Source organism: Panthera pardus, unplaced genomic scaffold (assembly GCF_024362965.1).
Source record: "Panthera pardus isolate Hobbes unplaced genomic scaffold, ASM2436296v1 HiC_scaffold_26, whole genome shotgun sequence".
NCBI classification, from domain to species: domain Eukaryota; kingdom Metazoa; phylum Chordata; class Mammalia; order Carnivora; family Felidae; genus Panthera; species Panthera pardus.
In genome coordinates this window covers 25,759,221-25,780,994 of record NW_026526832.1, presented here as the reverse complement: position 1 = coordinate 25,780,994, position 21,774 = coordinate 25,759,221, and the positions used below count along the sequence as shown (strand labels likewise).

The following is a 21,774-nucleotide window of genomic DNA, read 5'->3' as shown; positions in this document are numbered from 1 at the left end:
TCCCTGCGTTGGGCTCTGTGCTCACAGCTCAGAGCCTGGGGCATGCTTCGGATTCTGTGTCTCCCTCTCTTTCTGCCTCTTCCCCACTCACTCTCTGTTTCTCTCTCAAAAAATAAATAAAAAACAATAAATTGTTTTTTTAAATAAAAAGAACAAGAATGCAAGTCTACCCCCATGAAGGCTACCATGAGAGTGGGAGACAATAGAGCTGAAACTTTAAATGCATACACCAGACATTTTGGGAGGATTTTTTATTTTTAAATACCAAAGTCGGGGGTGTGGATTGTCCTCGATGAATTGAGATGCATCTTCAATTCCAACCTTCTCAATCAATGCTCGACTATCTCGCAAGGACCGGATCTCAAAGTTAATTATATAATCCTTGTTTGGGTGTTCTGGATTCTAAAAGTAAAGATGAAAAGAAATGCAAATACCTGCCGTTAGAGTATGTGTTTCTTTTTTACAGTAAAACACATGCACACACACAAACAACTGTATCATGTTGTAAACCAAAATGGGAAGAAAAGATATTCCAATGTGTGGGTCTTTGAGTTATCTGGAAAACAGCCACAATCCACAGGTGAAGTTCCTCCTGAGGTTACTAGGCTGCCCACAGGGAAAAGAGGACAGTGGAAGAAGGGTTGTCTTACAATCATACAGCCTTGTTTCCCTCAGCTTAACTCTCATGTTCCCAGGAGCTACTATTCTCTTCTCGCCCAAAGTGCTGAGAAAAGACATGTGCAGGGGCCTCTACCAGCTCACTCCTTAATCTACTCTCTCCTTGCCGGGGGGAAATGAGACAGTTGTCCCCTGTGCTGTTGGGCAGCAGACAAGCAAATAAAAGGAAGAGCTAGTTTTCATTATCTCTTTCCTTTTGTTAATTTAGCTAGATGACCCCTCCAAAATTTTTTTTTCTGAAGGCCAGTCTTGCAGGAAATAGCTAGCTAATGGCCAAGAAAAGAAAACAGTTATAATGAACTCACCAATATCCTACATATTCCAAGTAAAGAAAAAGTGAAGCCCAGGAGAAAATTAGAGCCCCCCGCCCCCACATACAGAAAACAGCAATGGCTCCCAGAACTAAGCTGCATCTGGCCCTCCCCACCTGCAACTAAACCACTGCACTTAGAAACTGAAAAGTTCTCCCAGAAATCCCTGGCACAAAGTAGAAAGTAGTATGGAAAATGCATGAGGTTTGGATTCAAACAGATCTAAGCTTAGATCCTAATTCCTCAGCCTACTGGCTATGTAACAACTCTTTCTAAAACCTGCTGTACCCCCGTCCTGTGCCCACCCAGGAAGCCAAGGCCATCTTCCCCAAATATAAACCCAATCACATCACTCTCCTGCTTTACTCCCCCAGTGACTCCAGGAGGCAGTCCAAACTCCACAGAAGGCACACAAGGCCTCGTATGACTGGGGCCAACCTCCCCCACGACTGTTCCCCTTCAGTTCCGCCAGTGCTACCAATTACATACACCAGCTTTGAAGCCAGACGGCTTGGAGTGAAATCATTCACGTCTCTGCCTACTGCCAACTGGGTGTCACTGGCAAATGAGTTTCTCTCTCCAAGCCTCAGATTCTTCATCTGAACAAATGAAGATAATAATCAGACTGACTTCCTAGAATTGTGAGGATTAAATGAGATAACACGTATCAAACGTTTAGCACAATGCCAGCCTTGTACTACTCACGTGGTTCACAGTCTCAGAACTGTACCAGCGCTCTCTCCCCACAGACCTCTGAAAGACGCACCTGCCCACTGAACTGCGCCAGCCCCGCCCCTTTGCTGGTTGCTGAATTTCTTGTCTACCTCCCCAACCCCTCTACTGGAGGCCAGGAACTTGCCTTGCTGACTGCCAATAAACATCTGCTGAGTCAGTGAACAGACAGACTTTTGGTAAATCATTTTACTCACGAAGAGCTTTCTCCACTAAAAATGAGGTCTCTGTATTATCTACCGGGCACAGTTGTAATGACAAATGAAGAGTGACATGCAATGACAAATGACAATTGAACACCTCCTATGAAGGCACTTTAGTGAATGTAAATTTAGTAAATTCCCTTCCTTTTCCTTTCGTATTCCTTCAGCTCTAGTGCTCCAATAAATTTCTCATGGGGGAAAAAAAAAAACAGGCTCACAAACAAAGGGCTTTAAAGGGCTACAATTTACATATCAAACCAAAACATGAAACCGTGCTACAAATTGCAACTAACTTCAGAAATGTAAAACTCTATTAACCCAATTCCAAAAAATATATGAAGTATACAGAAAAAAGTAAATGCTTTGTATAAAATGAAAGTAAAAATGTTTTTAATATATTCTTAGAGAAAGAAATTCTCAAAAGATAGTCAATGAAGGCCAAAGTAGGGGTTCAAAAAGATAGCTGGAATCAGAACTGGATTATTTTATAAAGCCTGAAAAAAAAATAGGAGGATAGTGGCCCTGCAAACAAAAAGTTACCTGTCTTAGAGCTCAAAAGAACAAAGTAAATTGTCAAATATTTCTTCTCTTTGTTATTAACATAAAAACAATGACAACCACAACTAGCCACCATTTTTTGAGCTCTTGATCCAAACACTGTGGTAAGTGCTTTTCACAGATTACTTTATACAATAACAATCCTGTGAGATAGGAGCCATTATTATCCACATTTTATAGAGGAAAAAATTGAAAAAAATAATTGAGGCTTATAAACAAGAAAGGAAAATGAAGTTCAAAAAAGATGAAGGAACCTGTCTAAAAGCGGTACAAGTGACCAAGGAGGGTCAATCCACATTCCTAACAGGAACACCACACTGCCTGGGCATAAAATAAAACAAATCCCAGTCAAGCCAGCAACAAAAATACAATTGTTTTTTAAGAATTACCTTCAATATCTCATCCAAAAGAACAGATTTAATTTCTAAATCCTCAAAGATACAAATATATCCAGAAGTCTGAATGGGCTCCTTTAAAGATAAAGACAAATGTTATGCTTAATTGTACAAAATTTTCCTTCCTTTAACATATGACTTTGTATTTTATTTTCAACATTTTCAAATCAACAGAAAATTAGACAGAATGTCATTAACATCCATATGTCCATCACCTAAATATTATTAACATTTTGCTAAATATGCTTCAGTCGATTTTTTGGATGAAGTCTTTTAAAGTAAATCAAGTAAACTGTATAGACATCATGACATTTCACCCCTAAATATTTCAGTACATATCTCTAAAAGATAAGGATGTTCTTTAAATGGCCTCATTACTATTATTACACCTCATATAATTAATATTAATTCCCTAATAGCATCTAACATCAGTCCAATTTTTCTCAATCCAAAAATGCCTTATACCACTTGATAATTCTTACTCATGCAATGCAACATTAAATTTAATTCTTAATAAAACCAACAAACACTATAGTCGTATGTAAGTACATATATCAAAGAAATCTTACCCCATACTGCAAAGTCCATCCTCTATAAAATTAGCCAGAGAGCATTCCTGATAGATTTTCTACATAAGATTTAATTTGCCAAGATGTAAATACACAAGTCTGTTACAGGTCTGTCTCTTTTCTTAGTATTACGCAAGCTTATAGAAATAAAGGGTAGCAAATGCATATTATAATGTAAAGTAGCTGCCCTAAATCTCTAGTAGAAAAAGGAGATATAAATATTATATAAATAACAAGAAATAAACTCTCACTATACTTACTACCTCCAAGAGCACTATGAAAAGGATAAGATAATGTCTGGTAATGGAAATAATACCAGAATGTAATTTTTAATGTTTATTTGTTTTTTGAGAGAGAGAAAGACCAAGCTGAGTCAGGGAGGGGCAGAGAGAGAGGGAGACACAGAATCCGAAACAGGCTCCAGGCTCTGAGCTGTCAGCACAGAGCCCGACACGGGACTCCAGCCCATGAACCGCAAGATCATGACATAAGCCAAAGTCGAACGTTCAACTGACTGAGCCACCCAGGCACCGCTGGAATGTGTTTTTAATGTGTGTGTGTGTGTGTGTGTGTGTGTGTGTGTGTGTGTGTATCATGAAATAGAAAGTAAGCAAAATTCAAAGGAAATAATGTATCAAATTTATAACTCTGATACTTAGTTCTTCATGTGATAGAAACTACAGGAAGATACTTAAAAACATGGAAATTAGAGGTAAAAATTGAATCAGATTTTTAAAAACTGAATCATATTTAGTTTTAGTATGTCAAAGTTTAAGAATGGGGCTCTGTGTGCACATTATATGCATTTGAGTCTTAAAGTGACATTTTCTCTTAAAAAGTAAAAATTGTTGGGGCACCTGGGTGGTTCAGTCGGTTAAGCATCCAACTTTAGCTCAGGTCATGATCTCACCATTCATGAGTACAAGCACTACGTCCAGCTCTGTGCTGACAGCTCAGCCTGGACCCTGCTTCAGATTCTGTGTCTCCCTCTCTCTCTGCTGCCTCCCCTGTTCACGCTCTGTCTCTGTCTCTCAAAGATAAGTAAACATAAAAGAAATTTTTTTAAGTAAAAATTGTTGATTATATGAGAAAATTTTACCAAATTTCTTTATTTCCTCAAAAAAAGTTGTATTATGTAAAGGCAAGTATGAGCAATGATCACACAGAAAGAATCAAGGATAAAATTTAATTCAAGAATTAAGCATATAATAACATACTTCTTGTAAATTATAGAGGCCTTTCATATATTTTAATTATTTGGATACAATATGTATCCAAATATACCTGTATAAAAATGTTTATCATTAGAAAATTGCTTTATTTTTGACTAGACAAAAAACAAAGCAAGGTAGCCAAAAAATAAAGTCATAAAAGATGATGTGTGGATAAAAAGTTATACCAAAAATAAAGAGAAAGGGAGAAAATAAAGATTGGAAGGAAGGTTAAAAACTAAGAGTTTCCAAAATAATCTATGATTATTGGCACACAAGTAAATATGCAAATATATTTATATTATTCGGATTTTAAAAAGTCAACTTCTACTTGAATTATCTCATCTAATTCTCATTATTTTCCAAAACTCACTAGATATCCATCCATATTTCCATTGAATATGAAGTTTTAGACCAGTGGTCAACAAAAGCAGGATACACTCTCCTACTCAGTACATAAGAAATTTATTTTTATTAAGAAACTATTTTAAACTTCACTAATCTATACTGTATTAAGTAGTCTTACCCAGTACATACATCAGAAGGTCTCAGAACATGTACAGTATAACAGGTATCTTGAGCGCTTATCCATTTAATTGCAGCATATTGTGACATACCGAAGTTTGTATATACCTAGTTAAGCGGATTCGGGGATTACAGTCTCTAATTTTGAGCTAACTCTCATAAATTGGACAAGCGGTTTAAAAATCTCCCTGGAAAGAATACGTGAATGAAGTGGAATATTGGAACGCAAGCACAAGCAAACAAGACGAGGCGGAACAGTCACCCCCTTTACTCCTGGCACAAACTCTGGGGTTAGCCACATTAGAAAGTGAAAACAATCACATTCGAATCAGATCTGACAGAAAGTCAGCTAAACAATTGAAAATTATCAAGAAGACGATTTGAAACACAAGACTTTACGAAGTTAATAATTCAAGTGTGCACGATGCTCAGACACTAGCTAATGGCAGTGAGAACTACAGCACCCTGACATTTCAAAATAAAGTTCACTTCAGCCTCTTAAATGTATTTTTTTCCTCATTCTTTCAGAATTTCTATTTTAGGGACATGATTCGTAAAGTACTTGTATTAATAATGGTAAGTCACGTATTATCATTTCTAAATGAATAATTATGCATAGATGAAGATACGGATTCAAAAATTTGGAAACTTCTTGTTTGGTAAAGAAGTGTATAAAAATGAGCTAAGTGATAAAAATATGAGATAGAAAGGAATATGAATATGAAGTAGTACCAATGGAAGGGAAGATCCAAGAAAAAGACTAGAAAAGCTGAATTGGTACCTTTAGGGGGTCACTGGAGATAAAAATGACCAAGCAGGGAATATCAACATTAAATACTCATTTCCAAATTCTCAGAAAGTGTGCTTTATCAGTGAACTACAACTTCACACACAAATGGCACCCGTTTTTCATCTATAATCTGAAGAAAGGTTTACAACTTAAAGGAAGGTATGAATCTAGAATTCCTAACACTCAAATGGACAAAAATGGATTCAGTATTAACTGTCAAATAACAGCTTATCTCCTGAATAGTAAAAGAATACTATGCCCTAAAGGAGCTCCAGTAAATCCTGTTTTAAAGAGTACGTCCTTACATAATCAGTCAATGAGCAGCCAAAGAAATGAACAGCAGAGTAACTAACCAATAACTAACCAAGCAGGGACAACAGCCAGCCAGTGTCCTCATGAATGAACAGAACAGCACAGCATGACTTATAAAGAAATCCAGTCAGTGGTGAGGTTGAAAGAAATCCATCTAGCTTTAAATCCAATAGAAATTGAACTACTTGCCAAGCCTGAAAATGACTCTAAAAAAGGAGGGGAGGGGAAGGCTATTCTGTTAAAACTACTTAAGAAGCACTTTGCACCAAGCCAAGACGTCCCCTGGTGCTAGACTGAGCGTGTGTGCTACACACACATTACAAACAGCCAGGAACAACACTCGCCCAGGCATATGATTTCTGACTTAGTACGCATGGGGACACGGGTGGAAAAAGGGCCCTAACATTCAAAAAGTATTCTCCCATCCTCAAGGTTAGCCTGTGGTTACCTGTCAAATTTTTACACTTACTTTGTGGCAAGTGTCAAATTTCCCTTGGAGCCTTGAAAGAAGCCCCTGCTTACAAGTTAAATGCAGCAGCCCTGAATGCCTTTCCTTTAAACCCTACTCAGGGGCTAAAAACTACAAAGATCCTTAAAATTCCTGACAAAGCCTTTGAGAACAATTCACATGAGGTCATTTCCCAGCCCAAAGATCCTGAGTAGCACTAAAATGGGGAAATGTGAAAATAATTTAAGATATTAAAGGGACAGTTTAATAGTTCACCACTAAATAAATCACTCTAGAAGATTTTTGGCAGCTCAGTGGTCCAAGCATGCAATTTCTTTCCAAAAAGGAAACCGCAAACCCATACATCAATTAATGATATCTATCAACTTATTTATTATTATTTACATTTGTTGGGTGCAACAACCATACAGAAAATTCCCAACTGGAAATCATTAATTATTCAAAAATTACATAAAAATTTATCTCAATGATGCTTTGATTAGGCTACCACTCAAATTACATTGAATTTCCTAAACACAAATGCTAACAGTTTGTCCAGAGCAGACTGACAGGGAAGTTCCAAACTTAAAAATTAGCTGATGTGGGGCACCCCAGTGGCTCAGTCGGCTGAGTGTCCGACTCTTGACTTCAGCTCAAGTCATGATCTCACAGTTTGTAGGTTCGAGCCCTGTATCGGGATCTGCGCTGGCAGTGTGGAGCCTGCTTGGGATTCTCTCTCTGCCCCTCCCCTGCTCTCTCTGTCAAAATAAATAAACTTAAAAAAAAAACAATTAGCTGATGTGAGCCGCAAGTAGAAAATCAAAATATAACTTTAAAATTAGTGAGCAAGTGGCTTCCTGATACTCCAGAGAGGGCAGATTAATCAGTCCACACTTGCATATTCATAAAATCATCAGAGTGAGAAAGACCAGGATTAGTGGCTGATAGAGGTCATGTGAACATAAATAAGGAAGCACAGATTAAGGTGGACAGGGAGGCAAAGGAGAATAAAAGCCTACACTTTTTTGGTTAGGTTGTTTTAAGCAATTTTGGTAAATATTACTACTGATTTTCTTTTTTTCTTAACTTTGACAAGGAAAAAATAAAGACTATGTATTAGAGACCATGGTTCCGTCTTTTAAAAAGTACAGATAAATGCTTAGGAAGTGCCTTTCAGAGAAAGCAGAGACTTTTTAAAGGATGAGTATTATTCCCACTTATGACCAAATATTTTACAAATCCACAGATATGTTTCTATTTATTTTCAGAAATTTACGCCTCCAACACCAACAAACCTCTTAAGGAAACAAAAGGGAAATAGCCAGGTTTTCACATCTGGCTCATTATTTATGTACTGCTAATGCTCATTTCTTGTGTTTACCTCAGGATCCAAGTTTCTGAAAACATACATTCTTGTCTTCTCCATCATCGCAAACAAATCTGGATTATCCTTGGCCCACTTCATATCCCAGACATCTTTACGCTCCAATTTTAACAACTCGCCAATGACCTGCTGTCCTGTGCTGTCTGTTACCCGAGCGTCCAAGTCGAAGAAAGTTAGAACTCCTGAGATATCTATGATAGCAAGACGACTACAAATATTGAAATTGGAGAAAGGAAACAAGATGGTAAAATGACAATCAGCAATCACGAACATAATTACCTATTACCCTTCTTGTGCAAAATCAGTTCATCCAAATCTGGGAAGAAGGCAGAAATGACTTTAAGGGGCACCTGGGTGGCTCAGTCAGTTAAGCGTCCGACTTCGGCTCAGGTCATGATCTCATGGTTCGTGAGTCCCACATCGGGCTCTGTGCTGACAGCTCAGAGCCTGGAGCCTGCTTCAAATTCTGTGTCTCCCTCTCTCTCTGACCCTCCCCTGCTCATTCTCTGTCTGTCTGTCTCTCTCTCTCAAAAATAAGTAAACATTTTTAAAAAATTAATAAAAAAAGAAAAAGAAAAAAGAAATGGCTTTAAAAAAATAACTGGTTTTAAAAATTTCTTAAATTTGATAGAAGACATAGACTACTCTCCATTTTGCTTCCTTGTGAGGAAAAAGTATCCAAAGGAATTAAAGCAACTGGCACGCAAACAATTTAAAGTATTACATTTGAATTTCTATATTTTGCCAATTAGAGAAAAACATCTAAATACCGTATAATAAATAAACATTTAAATATAAATATAGTACAGTAAAACCACACTGAACCATAAGACAAGTTTAAAACAAATACACATCTTTGTATTTATTACATAAATCCAACAATCCGAATTGATAACTTCTAAGCCCAGCATCTATATGAAGAGAATTTTCAGACTTACCTAGAATTGCAATTCAAGGATAACTGGTAGGATCGACAGTTAAGGGAATACTTTTGAATCAAACCAACATTAGGAAGACTGTATCTCTGAATGGTGCCAGATTCACGACCCTGTGGAAATTACTTTTGATTACTAAAGCATATTTACAAAATAACATTAAATTACAACTACAGGTCTCTCTATATGTTCATACATTTGTTTCCAAACCAAAGTGAATGTGTCATAACTAATTCCCAATTCTGATACTAAATCACGTTACCGAGTACATATTTATCTCCTAATTTAATTAAACCCCTTTAAAAGTGGTTGAAGGTGATGTAATTTTTTTTCATGCAGCATTCAAGAAAGAAGTCAGAAACTGAGCTGTTCAGTAATACATAACTCCTTATATCCCAAGGAAGAAATAACAAGGGTGACTTACAGTTGTTGTCTAGGTTAATATTTAAGGTACATTAAAAGCTAAAATATAAAGCACTTATTGCATTAAATTTCACCATGAATGAAAAATCAATATAAGATCACCATATGAAACAGTGGTTTCTGAAAGTCCACGTTTTTATCCTATAGCCATCTACCTGATACTAGTTAGTGGCAAATGGAGATGATCAGAAGCAGTGATACAATGAGTATTAGTTTAAATGTGTTAGAATGGCTAAAATTAACTCAGGAAAAAACAGATGTGGTGAGGCTGCAGAGAAAGGGGAACTCTTTTGTGCTGCTGGGGGGAATGCAAACTGGTGCAGCCACTCTGGAAAACAGTATGGAGCTTCCTCAAAAATTTTTTAAAGATTAAAAATAGAGCTACCCTACAACCCACCAATTGCACTACTAGGTATTTATCCAAAGGATACAAAAAGACTGATTTTAAGGGGCACATGCACCCCAATGTTTATAGCAGCGCTATCAACAATAGCCAATTATGGAAAGAGCCCAAATGTCCATCTACTGATGAATGGATAAAGTAGATGTGTTATAAGACTGACACTTCTGGTCAGAAGGGGCCCACGGCCTGCCAGATGAGGTAGGTCAATAAACTGTTCTATGAATAGTGGAGAAAAAAAAAAAAAAAAAGATGTGGTGTATATATATACAATGGAATATTACCTGGTGATCAGAAAGACTAAAATCTTGCCATTTGCAACAATGTGGAGGTAACTAGAATGTATAAAGCTAAGCGAAATAAGTCAGTGAGAGAAAGACATTGCATGATTTGATTCATATGTGGAATTCAAGAAACACAACAGATATACATAAGGGTAGGGAAGGAAAATAAGATAAAAACAGAGGGAGAAAAACCATAAGAGACTCTTAAATACAAAGAACAAACAGGGTTGATGGAGGAGGTTGGTGGGAGGTAGGCTAAGTAGGTGATGGCCATTAAAGAGGACACTTGTTGGAATGAGCACTGGGTGTTATATGTAAGTGATGAATCACTGGGTTCTACTCCCAAAACCACTATTACAATTATGTTAACTGACCTGGATTTAAATAAAATTTAAAAAATTTTTTTTGATATTTATTTTTGAAAGAGAGAAAGAGAGACAGAGTATGAGTGGGGGAGGGCAGAGGGACAAGGAGACACAGAATCTGAAGCAGGCTCCAGGTTCCGAGCTGTCCGCACAGAGCCCAACGCGAAGCTCGAACCCATGAACAGTGAGATCATGACCTGAGCCGAAGTCAGACACTCAACAGACTAAGCCACCCAGGTTCCCCTAAATAAAATTTTTTTAAAAAAGAATATAAATGAGGCTAGGCAGAAGATTAGAACTGACACACCAAAAGCATATTCCTTAAAAGAGAAAACTGATACACCGGAATTCACAAAAATCAAAATTTTTTCTCTGTGAATGACCTTGTTAGGAGAAGAAAAAAGACAAAGTACAAATTGGAAGAATATTTGCAAATCATGTACCTAACAAAGTGGGCATCTCTCTAGAATATGTAAGGAAGTCTCAAGACATAAAATATTACATTAAAAGCTGATTAAAGATTCCAAAAAAATATGTTTAAAAATAAAACAGTCGGGAATGCAAGCTGGTGCAGCCACTCTGGAAAACAGTATGGAGGTTCCTCAAAAAAACTAAAAATAGAACTACCCTATGACCCAGCAATTGCACTACTAGCCATTTATCCACGGGATACAGGTGTGCTGTTTCAAAGGGACACATGCACCCCCATGTTTATAGCAGTACTATCAACAATAGCCAAATTATGGAAAGAGCCCAAATGTCCATCGATGGATGAATGGATAAAGAAGATGTGGTATATATATACAATGGAGTATTACTTGGCAATCAAAAAGAATGAAATCTTGCCATTTGCAACTATGTGGATGGAACTGGAGGGTATTATGCTAAGTGAAATTAGTCAGAGAAAGACAAAAATCATATGACTTCACTCATATGAGGACTTTAAGAGACAAAACAGATGAACCTAAGGGAAGGGAAACAAAAATAATATAAAAACAGGGAGGGGGACAAAACAGAAGAGACTCATAAATATGGAGAACAAACTAAGGGTCACTGGAGGGGTTGGGGGAGGGGATATGGGCTAAATGGGTAAGGGGCACTAAAGAATCTACTCCTGAAATCATTGTTGCACTATATGCTAACTAATTTGGATGTAAATTTTTAAAAAATAAAAAATAAAATTAAAAAAAAAATACTCAAAAACAAAAATAAAAAATAAAAGAATAGAAGTTTCAGTGTAACTCTGTGCAAACCTTAATGCTGACAGATCAATAGTTGGTATAACAGACAAGAGTGAACTCTGGTTTCCAAACCCTTCTGTTCCTCTGGCCATGGCAATGGGACAAAGCGGAAGGCTCGGCTCAGGCCATCTTTCCCTCTCCCCTTTTTAATCAGTGGAGCACCACCACTTAGTGGATTCTCAAGAGGGGCCTATCAGAAAGGGTGGAAGGAGGAGGGGGAGAATATTGTTTAGTGTATAAAAGGGAGGTATGGGTTTTGGAAGATTTACCATATTGGGGTAAGAAATAAGATTTTGTTTTTGAAAAAGGGGCCCTTTGGCTTTAAAGGTTTGAAAAAGTAATGATTCTAAAACCTTTTACATTTCAACAGTGAAATTTTAAATGCAGAAGATATTTTCTCCATTAAACTTTCTGACTGGTATTAAAACCATTCAAGTGTGTATGTTATAGGTAGACTGTCATTTGGGAATTATGTCAATTTTCGTGATTGATATGAGTTACATGTTATTTTATTTTTGCTAATGTCAGAAACACCACTAGCATAACCAAAAACCCCTGCCATTGAGCAAAGACTCTAAAAAGAAAAAAGAGGCTCCATAAGACAAACTGCTTCAAAAATACACCAAATTCACTTGATGAGGAAAAACAATAATACATTCTTAAGATTTTGTCCCCCCAAAAATTATCTAATGGCTAAAGAACATAACTAGAACTGTAAATATACACCACTAAGGCTATGTTTACACAACTGAAATTCAATGATTCCACCACCATTATATTAAAGTAAACATTTAGTTCTAAAATTAGTATTTTCAAATGCCAGAGCTCAAGAAAAGCCACATTACATTCATTTTATTTGAAAAATTCAGCAAAAATTTGCCCTAGACTTTTTTTTTTTTTTTTTTTTTTACTGGTTAGCAAACACACCACCTCTTCATTTTAAGTCTTATGAAAATAGCTGAGCCAAAGCACTTTCTCCAACACCAAATAGTGGGCCACATACAGAAGGAAGCTTTCTAAGACCTACTATTGCTATCCAATCCACTCGACACCTGCCAACCCTTGTGTGGCTCATGCAAGCCGGTGTCAAACTCTCCCCAGTTGGCCACTATTCTACTGCATTTATTAATAGTTATTTTTGCAAATAATTAACAATTTGTGAGGCAGTCTTTAAAAATTTATTTACTACTTTGGCTTAGAAAACTTGATGCCCACAAGATGATATTCAAATCCAAAACATATTACTTTACTCTATTTTTATAATTTAAACAATTATTATTAATAAAATCAGTTTTTTAAGAACTTACCACGATCAGTGTCTTATCAGATGCAGTTATGGCACAAATTGGATCCCGGGTGCCCTAAAATAAATCAATTATTATTCTTTAACAAATATTTATTGAGTGACTAACCTGGTATAAGGTAGTATGCAATTCACTAAGAAGAATACTTCAATATATTTATTAACTTAAACATTCACTTACTGAGCACCTACTATGTGCAAGATGCTGAACTAAGCACCGAAGACACTCGAATAAAATCTTTCCCCTCAGGGATTACTCAAAAGCCTACTGGGGAAGAAAGCGAGCTGAACACCTAATTAATAAAAGTAGCGCTCAGGATCTAGGAGAGCAACAGAGGAAGGAACATCTCATTTACACAGAAGTACGCAGGGAGATGGAAACCTGAGCTCAGTCATAAAAGATGAACAGATGACAGAAGGGCCAGACCGTGCCAGAATGAGGAAGAGGAAACAGCATGGCACAGCAACAAGCTGGACGAGTCTCAAGAGCTTATGCTTAGTGAGAAAAAGCCAATCTCAAAAGGTTACATGCCACATGATTCCATTCATTTAAAGAATTCTCAGAGTGACAAAACCAGAAACGGAAACAGATGAGTGGTTGCCAGTGGAGCAGGGATGGGGTGGAGAACAAGTGTGAAAATGAAGAAATAGCATGAGGCAAGTTCTTTCATGATGGTAAGATTCCATAAAACCACACGCACACATGTACATGTATAAACTAGTGAAAACTGAGTAAGGAATCCAGTGGGAGTCCAGTTAATGGTGTCATTATCAATGTCAATTTCCTGTTTTTGATATTATACTACAGTTATAGAAGATGTCACCATTGGGAAGTGGGGTAAAAATGTTCTAAGCTATCTGTACAACCTCCCATGAGCCTATAATTATTTCAAAAATGTTTTTAGGGGCCTCTGGTGGCTCAAGTCAGTTGAGTGTCCGACTCTTGATTTTAGCTCAGGTCATGATCTCATGGTTATGGGATTGAGCCCAGCATCATGGATTGGAGCTCCACACTCAGCGTGGAGCCTGCTTAAGATTCTCTGTCTCTCTCCCTCTGCCCCTCTCCCCCTCTCATGCTCTCTCTCTCTAAAATTTTAAAAAAGGGTAAGAAAAAAAACAAAAATGTTTTTAAAAATCAAAAGAAGGAAAAATCACAGCACACCTAGAAAAAGGTTTTCAGAACAGAAATTTTTTTTAAGAATTACCAGAATATGATGCTATTCACTAAAAACAAATTCTTTTTCAGATCTTAAACTAAAATTACAGTACTTCCAAATCTACAGATATTAACATTTGCTGGCAATAAGATCACTTACTTGAATGGCTTTACTATAGTCAAGCACCCCATCCACTGATCCAGAAGGAGTATCATCCACATGATAAATTCTGGGAAAAAAAAAAGTCAGAATTTCAAAGATAGCCTAAGTACAGGTTATACCATTTCATAACCTCTAGAATAATTAGGTTGAATGTCACCAATGAATACTGTTATGTAACATAAATGTTCTGATTATTTTAAAGAGTTCTTGACACAACTTGGGGCGCCTGGGTGACTCATTCAGTTAAGCGTCTGACTTCGGCTCAGGTCATGATCTCACAGTTCGTGAGTTCGAGCCCCGCATAGGGCTCTGTGCTGACAGCTTAGAGCCTGCTCCAGTCTTCAAATTCTATGTCTCCCTCTCTCTCTGCTCCTCCCCGTCTCATCCTGTCTCTCTCTCCTTCAAAAATAAATAAAAACATTAAAAAAAATTTTTTTTAAAAAAAGAGTTCTTGACACAACTCAATCATATAAAGGTAGAAACTACCTACCAGGTGTTTCCTAGTTATGCAAGTAATATGTTCCTGAAAGCTAGGTCGAAAATATCTTTGAACATTGAATCACATATTTTCAATGAATTTCATTAAGACCCAACAGCTATTTTACCTTATTCTCCAAATGAATGTCAAGAATAACTTCTGATACACTAAGTAAGTTTCTCTGTTGTTTCTCCGTAATTTCCTGTCTAATAATGTGCTCAATAAAGGTGAAGCCTAGGGGCGTCTGGGTGGTTCAGTCAGTTAAGTGTCTGACTTCGGCTCAGGTCATGACCTCACAATGCCGTGGGTTCAAGCTCCGCATCAGGCTCTGAGCTATCAGCACAGAGCCTGGAGCCTGCTTCGGATTCTGTCTCTGTCTCTCTGCCCTTCCCCTGCTTGCTCTGTCTCTGTCTCTGTCTCTCAAAAATAAATAAATGTTAAAAAAAAATTAGGGCTGCCTGGGTGGCTTAGCTGGCTGAGTGTCCAACTTAGGCTCAGGTCATGATCTCGCATTCGTGGGTTCAAGTCCCCATCGGGCTCTGTGCTAACAGCTCAGAGCTTGGAGTCTGCTTCGGATTATAGGTCCCCTCTCTGTCTGCCCCTCCCCTGCTCGTGCTCTCTCTCTCCATCTCTCAAAAAATAAAATAAAACATTAAAAAAATTAATAAAATTTTTTAAAAATACATAAAGGTAAAGCCTAAATGTATTTGGGAAGCTCTAATTAATGGAATTTTTGTTCTGAACTAAAGAATTGTTCCCTGTGTTCCCTGTGTGATGATGATGACTACTTTTAGACTCTGCCCATCTCTCTGATACCTTCATTATAATACTATTCACACCATAGTATCTCCACTAGTTTACCTCTCTCTCTAGTTGGTGGGTTTCCCAGAACCAAAGGCTGTATCTCTAGTGCCTAGCACAGTGCCATATACTGCCAGGTGCTCTATGTCTGCTGGAAAAATATTAAAACTAGTGGAGGTGAATAGGGAAGATACAACATAGAGTAGCTATGAGGCCCTGGGCAAGTCACTTAACTTCTCTGATCCTCAATTTCTCCATGTGGAAATAAGGGCAACCTTTTGCAGGGTTTTTTTAAGAGGCATAAATAAAATGATGTTTGTAAAGTACATATGCAAAGCCTGATCATCAAGAAATCATAAATGTAATATAATCATAAGAAAATCAAGCCATTTTCTATCTCGAAAATATCATGAGATTTTATCATTGTTAAACTGAAATCATAATTGTACTTTGATCAATAAGGAGATTAAATGTTAAATTTAACAGAAATGTATTAAAGACAGAAAGAAAATATATTTTAAAAAGAAATAATTTAGAGGTGCTGTGCTTCTGTATTTTACTACATTTCTATTAAGTATATCCAGCCACTATTTCTACTAGTTATCACAAAATAAAAGTCAACGGTTAGAATAGGAGGGCTCTCAAGAGATCACGTGACCCCCTTCCCCCTCTTAAAACAAGTAGGGTACTACAAGAAAGGCCAATCTGAGTGAAGTGCTTCAGAGCCAGATCAACCTGGCTTTATGTCCCATCTCTACTTATCAGCTAGTGACCTTTGGCAAATAATTTAAGCTCACGTGTCTTAGTCTCTTCTCTGTGAAACAGGATTAATGAGAGTACTCACTAGGCTTACTGGAGTATCTGGCAGGTAAGAAGTATTCAGTGTTGGCTGTTATCACTATCATCAAAGACATTTTACAGATGAGGAAAGTGAGGTCCAGAGAGAACCTGCCCAGTCATATCCTACATAGAAATACAAGGAAATGCTGCCATCTTAAAGCCAGAATATCTTCAGCTGTCTCCCAGGACACTCACTCTATGGAGAGGCTAGATTTTTCTGTCCCAACTTTGTCCTTAGATCTACCTTCTCCCTGCAGATGGCAGTTCTCTTATTATTGCTACCACTGCCACATGCTGTCCTGAAAAAGACCAAAGATTCTTCCTATCTAGACTTTCAGAACTACTGAGAAGATATAGTATTTTTCAATTTTTTTTTATTTGTTTTGCTTCCACATGAATTCATGCATCCAGAATATTTTTACTAGGGACATTTCTCCTATCTTAGTACCTGAGTGAATCTTAAAGGAAAGGGAAGATTGCATTAAGACAACAAGCATGTGTGAGGGAAGATGATCTGAAAAAGCAACCCAGGGTTTCTGACATAACCCCCAGTGCCCACTCCCAACAGAGGTCTAAGCCCTGATTAAGAATTATTAGAGTAAAGCACTCAACAAAATGCTTTATTTAAAGGTTTAGGGTGGGGCATCTGGGTGGCTCAGTCAGTTAAGCCTCTGACTTTGGCTCAGGTTGTGATCTCAAGGGTCATGGTTCCAGCTTGTGTAGGGCTCTGTGTTGGCAGTGCATAGCCTGCTTGGGATTCTCTCTCTCTCCCTCTCCCTCTCTGCCTCTCCCCTGCTCGCACTCTCTCTCTCAAAATAAATAAACGTTAAAATACATACATACATACATACATACATACATACATAAAGGCAGGCTTAGGGTAACAACAAGTGGGTAAAATACAGAATATCACCAACAGAGATAATATAACTTACAAAAACTCAGTAAACACATCTACACCTTGAAACTTATCACAGGAATCCCCCCATCCTAGTCCTAACTTCTCTATGTAGTAGAGCCCTCTCTATCACTTAACCCAACTCCCTGGAATCCAGGGCAAGAAAAAGAAGCCCAAGTAACCAGTTCACCCTACCTGAAGACCTCCTCCTTATCTGTGTCTAAGAACCTGCCTATCCTATGGTGGCTGATACTAGGATCACCCCCACTCTCCCAGAACAACCTGTGCCACTAACCCATAAGAATGAAGCTTTGGTCAGACATTCAGTTGAATAATCATATTTCAAGTATAGCATAATAACCCTAACATGGTGAGAGTAGGTTCGGGAGAATAGCTATTTCCTTATAAAAACACAGACTTCTGGGGCGGCTGGGTGGCTCAGTCAGTTGGGCGGCCGACTTCGGCTCAGGTCATGATCTCGCAGTCTGTGAGTTCGAGCCCCGCGTCGGGCTCTGTGCTGACAGCTCAGAGCCTGGAGCCTGTTTCAGATTCTGTGTCTCCCTCTCTCTCTGACTCTTCCCCATTCATACTGTCTCTCTCTGTCTCAAAAATAAATAAAACGTTAAAAAAAAATCATAAAAAAAAACCAAAAAAACCCACAGACGTCCAGTTTTAATCTCTAAGGGCTTTCTTTTATTATACCACACCCCTTCTTATTTATTTTGATCAATTTAAACAAATAATTTGAAAGATTTTGAAAGATTTTGAATGGGAAAGTATTATTTCTAGTAATCAAAACAATTTACAGTTCTCAAGCATGACAATTTAGAATTAACTATGTCTGGTTTAAATGTGATACGGCTGAGCTACTAAAAACCATGTATCAAAAGATATACCTTTCTCTCCCTTCTTTCCGAGACCGCGTGATCTGATTAATTTCCAATGCTGTGAGCTTCTTTGCCACACGATATTGCCAGGTATAAAATGCTTCTTTTGAAGCTGCTATCACATGGGTTTTGGTCATTGCAACAAATAATGGTACTATTTAAAAGAGCATTAAAACAATTAGGTTACAGTTACACAGAATCACAGAATGTTTGTGCTGCAAAGGAATTCAGTGACCACTGTATTCAACTCCTCATTTCAGACAATATACCCAACATGCAGTCTCTAAAATCAAAAAACATAATCAAAAGCTTGTAGGACCATACAAAAATATTACATGAAAATGGATCAAAGACCTAAATGTAAGAACTAAAATTACTGTAGAAATCTTAGGGGGGCGGTGGGGGGAACCTTAGAAATAAATCTTTGTGACCTTGGATTAGGCAAGAGTTTCTTAGATATGACACCAAAAGCACAAGCAACAAAAGAAAAAGTAGATAAACTGGACTTCATCAAATTTAAAACATTTGTGCTTCAAAGGACACCATCAAAAAAGTGAAAAGACAACCCACAGAATGGAAGAAAATGTTTGTAAATCGTATATGTGATAAGGAATTATTTCTAGAATATATAAAGATCTCTTACAACTCAATAATAAAAAGACAAAAAACCCAATTAAAAAATGGTCAAAGGATCTGAATAGACATTTTTCCAATGAAGATATACAGTCACTAAGCAAAGGAAAAAGATGTCCAATATCATTAGCCATCAAGCAAATGCAAATCAAAACCACAGTGACATACCACTTCAAACCCACTATAATGGCTACAATCAAAAAGTCAGCCAATAACAAGTATTGCCAAGGATGTAAAGAAATGGTAGGGAAATAGTGGTGCATCCACTTTGAAAAATAGTTTGGCAGTTTCTCCATTTGCTAAATATAGAGTTACCACAGGCCCCACCAACTCCACTCCTAGGCATATACCCAAGAGAAATGAAAACAAATGTCCACACAGAAGCTCACACACAAATGTTCAGAACAGCATTGTTCATAATAGCCAAAAAGTTGAAATAGCCCAAATGTCCAATTAACTGATGAAGAGATAAATCAAATCCCACTACCTCCTCCCATCCCCATTATTATTACTGCTTGGTTTGGGCCTTTATCCTTCCCTCTGACCTCACATCTTATAATTCCTCATTAAGTTATAAAAGAAAATTCTAGATGGCTAACAAACACAGGAAAAAACGCTCAACATCACTCATCATCAGGAAAATACAAATCAAAACCACAGTGAGATACCACCTCACACCTGTCAGAATGGCTAAAATTAACAACTCAGGAGACAACAGATACACTGCTGGTGGGAATGCAAACTGGTTCAGCCACTCTGGAAAACAATGTGGAGGCTCCTTAAAACATTAAAAATAGAATTACACTACTAGGTATTTATCCAAAGTATACAAAAAGGCTGATTTGAAGGGGTACACGCACCCCAGTGTTTATAGCAACACTATCACAATAGCCAAATTATATACACAATGGAATACTACCCAGCGATCAAAAAGAATGAAATCTTGCCATTTGCAACAAAATGAATGGAACTGGAGTGTATTATGCTACGTGAAATACGTTAGTCAGAAAAAGGCAAATATCCTATGATTTTACTCATATATAGAATTTAAGAAACAAAACAGATGAACATAGAGGAAGGGAAGGAAAAATAAGATTAAAAACAGAGAGGGAGGCAAACCATAAGAGACTCTTAAATACAGAGATCAAACTGAGGGTTGCTGGAGGGGAGGTGGGTGGAGGGATGGGCTAAATGGGTGATGGGCATTAAGGAGGGCACTTGTTAGGATGCGTATGGAGCGTTACATGTTAAGTACGAATCACTGGGTTCTACGCCTGAAACCAATACTACCCTGTATGTTAACTAACTTGAATTTAAATAAATAAATTTGATTAAAAAAAAGAACTATTAGAGATTAAAAAAAATAAAATCATGAGGAAGAGTAGCTAGATTTAGAGTACTGTATGGTAAAATCTGTGTACAAGTGGACCCACGCAGTTCAAACCTGTGTTGTTCAAGAGTCAGCTGTATCATTAAAATTAATTTTTGTCTGTTTAAAAAAAAGAAAAGAAAATTCTCCAAAGTTCCTTCCTAATTTAGGAAAATATTCTCCTAACCATATAACTTTGTTCATCTATTCCTTTTCTTAGAGAACATTTAAGCTCCTACCCTTTGTAGGACCTGTGTACCCTTTGATGACATAGCCTTATAAAATCTAGCTTAAAGATTAAAAAATAGAGGAAGAAGTAAAATAACTTGTCCACGGTCACAAAACACAAACTAAATACCATAAAACTAAGCAAACACATTCACACGAACTATGTAAAAACAAAACAAAACTCCATCATAAAAGATCATTTTAGTACCTATTTTCTAAACTCATAAATAATTAGAATAGTATAAAACTTGTGTTTTATTAAATATTAAGCTAATTATTCATATGGCCAGAATAAAGGAATGGTGTTAACAGCAGCTACCATTTATGGAGTTCTTGCCATGGTCCAAGTAAACCTTTAAGGCATTAAAAGACTGAGAAAATGGACAAAGAATCAGAAACCAGGCTAATGATAAAATAGTAATTGAGTAGATTACCAACTTTGTGATTCAAATTCAAGAATTTTTATATACAAAGTAATTCAGTATAGTTGAATCATGCTAAAAACATTTTTTCATTACAATTGTCAAGGTTTTTCTATTTGAAACACGTACTATTGTTGAACTCTAGAGGGAGCCAGAAGCCTTTCCTGTAGGGAACAAGTGGCCGAAAGGCGATCCTAGAAAAGTAGCAAGGGCCTGGGGAGCGCTGAGTGAGAAGAATGAGCATGCCAGGCCCAGGCTTTACTCAGCTTTCTCTGACCCCACTCTCACTAAATCATAAGACATTTGCTAAACGTTTAGTAAATTCTACCACAGACACTCTAATGCTGATGAGTATGATGCCTTTAGTGGGATTTGAAATAAGTTCACAACTTTAAACTATTTTCTAATATGGGGCACCTGTGTGGCTCAGTGGGTTTAGTGTCTGACTTTGGCTTAGGTCATGATCTAGTGGTTCCATGAGCTTGAGCCCCGCATTGGGCTCTCTCTGCTGTCAGCACGGAGGCTGCTTAGGATCCTCTGTCTCCCTGTCTCTCTACCTGTCTGCCTCTCTCCCGCTCTCTCTCTCCATCTCTCTCTCTCAAAAATAAACATTAAAAAAAATATTTTCTAATAAAATACAATTTTTTCTAAGCATATATGAAAGCATTCCTCTAACCAACATTTACATACAACTATAAATTATACTCATGTTCCTCTCTGATACATCCTAAATAATCACAATACCTTATCATTAGCCTGGTTAAATTAAAATGTTAATGGTTCATGGAAAGAGTCAGACTTTTGGATTCAAACTACATTGCTTAACTCTGTG

General features: G+C 37.3%; 1 protein-coding gene across 4 annotated transcripts in view; it reads right to left on the bottom strand.

Moving 5' to 3' along the window:
- The window catches only part of WDR35 (WD repeat domain 35), a 58,294-nt gene that overhangs the window by 11,577 nt on the left and 24,943 nt on the right, over positions 1 to 21,774 (bottom strand). For all 4 annotated transcript variants that reach the window (XM_019451130.2, XM_019451140.2, XM_019451161.2 and 1 more), the window contains 7 exons: positions 18,300 to 18,444; positions 14,384 to 14,453; positions 13,072 to 13,125; positions 9,055 to 9,164; positions 8,114 to 8,324; positions 2,872 to 2,952; positions 266 to 402 (listed from right to left, as the gene is read on the bottom strand). In XM_019451130.2, the coding sequence (XP_019306675.1) occupies positions 266 to 402; positions 2,872 to 2,952; positions 8,114 to 8,324; positions 9,055 to 9,164; positions 13,072 to 13,125; positions 14,384 to 14,453; positions 18,300 to 18,444 (808 nt within the window). The remainder of the gene's footprint in view (positions 1 to 265; positions 403 to 2,871; positions 2,953 to 8,113; positions 8,325 to 9,054; positions 9,165 to 13,071; positions 13,126 to 14,383; positions 14,454 to 18,299; positions 18,445 to 21,774) is intronic.